Below are 2,030 nucleotides of genomic sequence, written 5' to 3' on the forward strand. Positions count from 1 at the left end.
GATTGGAATTGGATTGGGATTGGGATTGGGATTGTAGCTGGGGTGAGGAAGGAGATGGGATGGGCATGGGATGGGATTGGGGGTAGGGTTGCGATTGGGATGGCATGGGATTGGATGGGATTGGGGTTGGGATTGGGGTGGGATTGGATGGGGATTGGGATGGGATTGGGACAGGATTGGAATGGGGTTGGGGTTAGGGTTGGGATGGGATTGGGATTGAAATTGGGATGGGATTGGGATTGGAATTGGATGGGATGGTATTTAGATTGGGATTGGGATTGTAACTGGGGTGAGGATGGAGATGGGATGGGAATTGGATGGGATTAGGGTTAGGGTTGGGATTGGGATGGGATTGGATGGGATTGGGGGTGGGGATGGGGATGGGGATGTGACTGGGACAGGATTGGAATGGGCTTGGTGTTAGGGTTGGGATGGGATTGGGATTGCAATTGGGATGGGATTGGGATTGGAATTTGATGGGATGGGATTTAGATTGGGATTGTAACTGGGGTGAGGATGGAGATGGGATGGGAATTGGATGGGATTGGGGTTAGGGTTGGTATTGGGATGGGATGGGATGGGATTGGGATTGGATGGGATTGGGGTTGGGATTGGGATTGGATGGGATGGGGATTGGGATGGGATTGGGACAGGATTGGGATGGGGTTGGGTTAGGGTTGGGATGGGGATTGAAATTTAAATTGGGATGGGATTGGGATTAGATGGGATTTAGATTGGGATTGGGATTGTAACTGGGGTGAGGATGGAGATGGGATGGGAATTGGATGGGATTGACTTTAGGGTTGGAATTGGGATGGGATGGGATTGGGGTGGGATTGGGATTGGATGGGATTGGGATTGGGGAGGGATGGGATGGGAATGGGATTGGGGATGGGATTGGATGGGATTGGGGTGGGGTGGGGACGGGATTGGGATGGGGTTGGGGTTCAGGTTGGGATTGGGATGGGATGGAATGGGATGGGATTAGGACAGAGATAGGGATTAGGGTTGGGATTGGGATGGGGACTGAGATGAGATGGGGATGGGACGGGACGGGATGAGACGGGGATGGGATTGGGGTTGTGATTAGGACTGGGATTGGGATGGGATTGGGATGCAGATTGGGATTAGGATGGCAATTGGGATGGGAATTGGGGTTGGGATGGGATTAGCATGGGATGGGATTAGAATGGGATGGGATTAGAATGGGATGGGATTGGGGTGGGAGGGGATTGGATTGGGATTGGGGTGGGATGGGGATGGATTGGGATAGGGATGGAGATGGGATGGGACTGGGATGGGATTGGGGTTGGGATTAGGACAGGGATTGTGATGGGATAGGATTGGGATGGGATGGATCAAATGGGATGGGTTGGGGATGGGATTTGAGCCCAAATCCAGGTGCCAACGGGCAGGCCCCCCCATGGTGTCTCCGTGTCCCCAGCCCATGGTGTCCCCATGTCCCCAGCCTACAGTGTCCCCGTGTCCCCACACGCACCGGTGACCTTGTCCAGCAGGGAGAAGAGGCGCTGGCCGCAGGGCGCGTAGAAGCCGACGGTGACGGGCGTGGCCGTGTAGCAGAGGGTCTTGGAGAGGCAGCGGCAGTAGATGTCGTCCTCCGTCAGCGCCTCTGGGGACGGGGGGGACAGGGGGGTGACACTGTGACCCCCAGCATGGTCTGCGGGCACCAGGGGGTGGGATTGGGATTGGGATTGGGATTGGGATGGGATAGGATGGGATGAGATAGGACTGGGACTGTGATGGGATTGGGATGGAATGGGTTTGGGATTGGGATTGGTTTGGAGATTTGGATTGGAATGGGATTGGGATTGGGATGGGATTGGGATTGGGATGGGATTGGGATTGGTTCTGGGATTGGGATTGGGATTTGGATGGGATTTGGATTGGTTCTGGGATTGGGATTGGGATGGGATTGGTTTGGAGATTGAGATGGGAATGGGATTGGGATGGGATGGAATGGGATTGGGATTGAGATTGGTTTGGGGATTGGGATTGGGATGGGATTGGGA

General features: G+C 54.5%; 1 protein-coding gene across 1 annotated transcript in view; it reads right to left on the bottom strand.

The window, feature by feature from the left end:
- NKPD1 (NTPase, KAP family P-loop domain containing 1) overlaps window positions 1-1,630 on the bottom strand; it is a gene marked incomplete at both ends in the record, with an annotated part of 2,400 nt that extends 770 nt beyond the window's left edge. The window contains one exon of the mRNA XM_010080154.1: window positions 1,474-1,630. Within this exon, the coding sequence (XP_010078456.1) occupies window positions 1,474-1,630 (157 nt within the window). The remainder of the gene's footprint in view (window positions 1-1,473) is intronic.
- Window positions 1,631-2,030: the final 400 nt, after the last annotated feature.

This window comes from Pterocles gutturalis, unplaced genomic scaffold (assembly GCF_000699245.1).
Source record: "Pterocles gutturalis isolate BGI_N339 unplaced genomic scaffold, ASM69924v1 scaffold2654, whole genome shotgun sequence".
NCBI lineage: Eukaryota > Metazoa > Chordata > Aves > Pterocliformes > Pteroclidae > Pterocles > Pterocles gutturalis.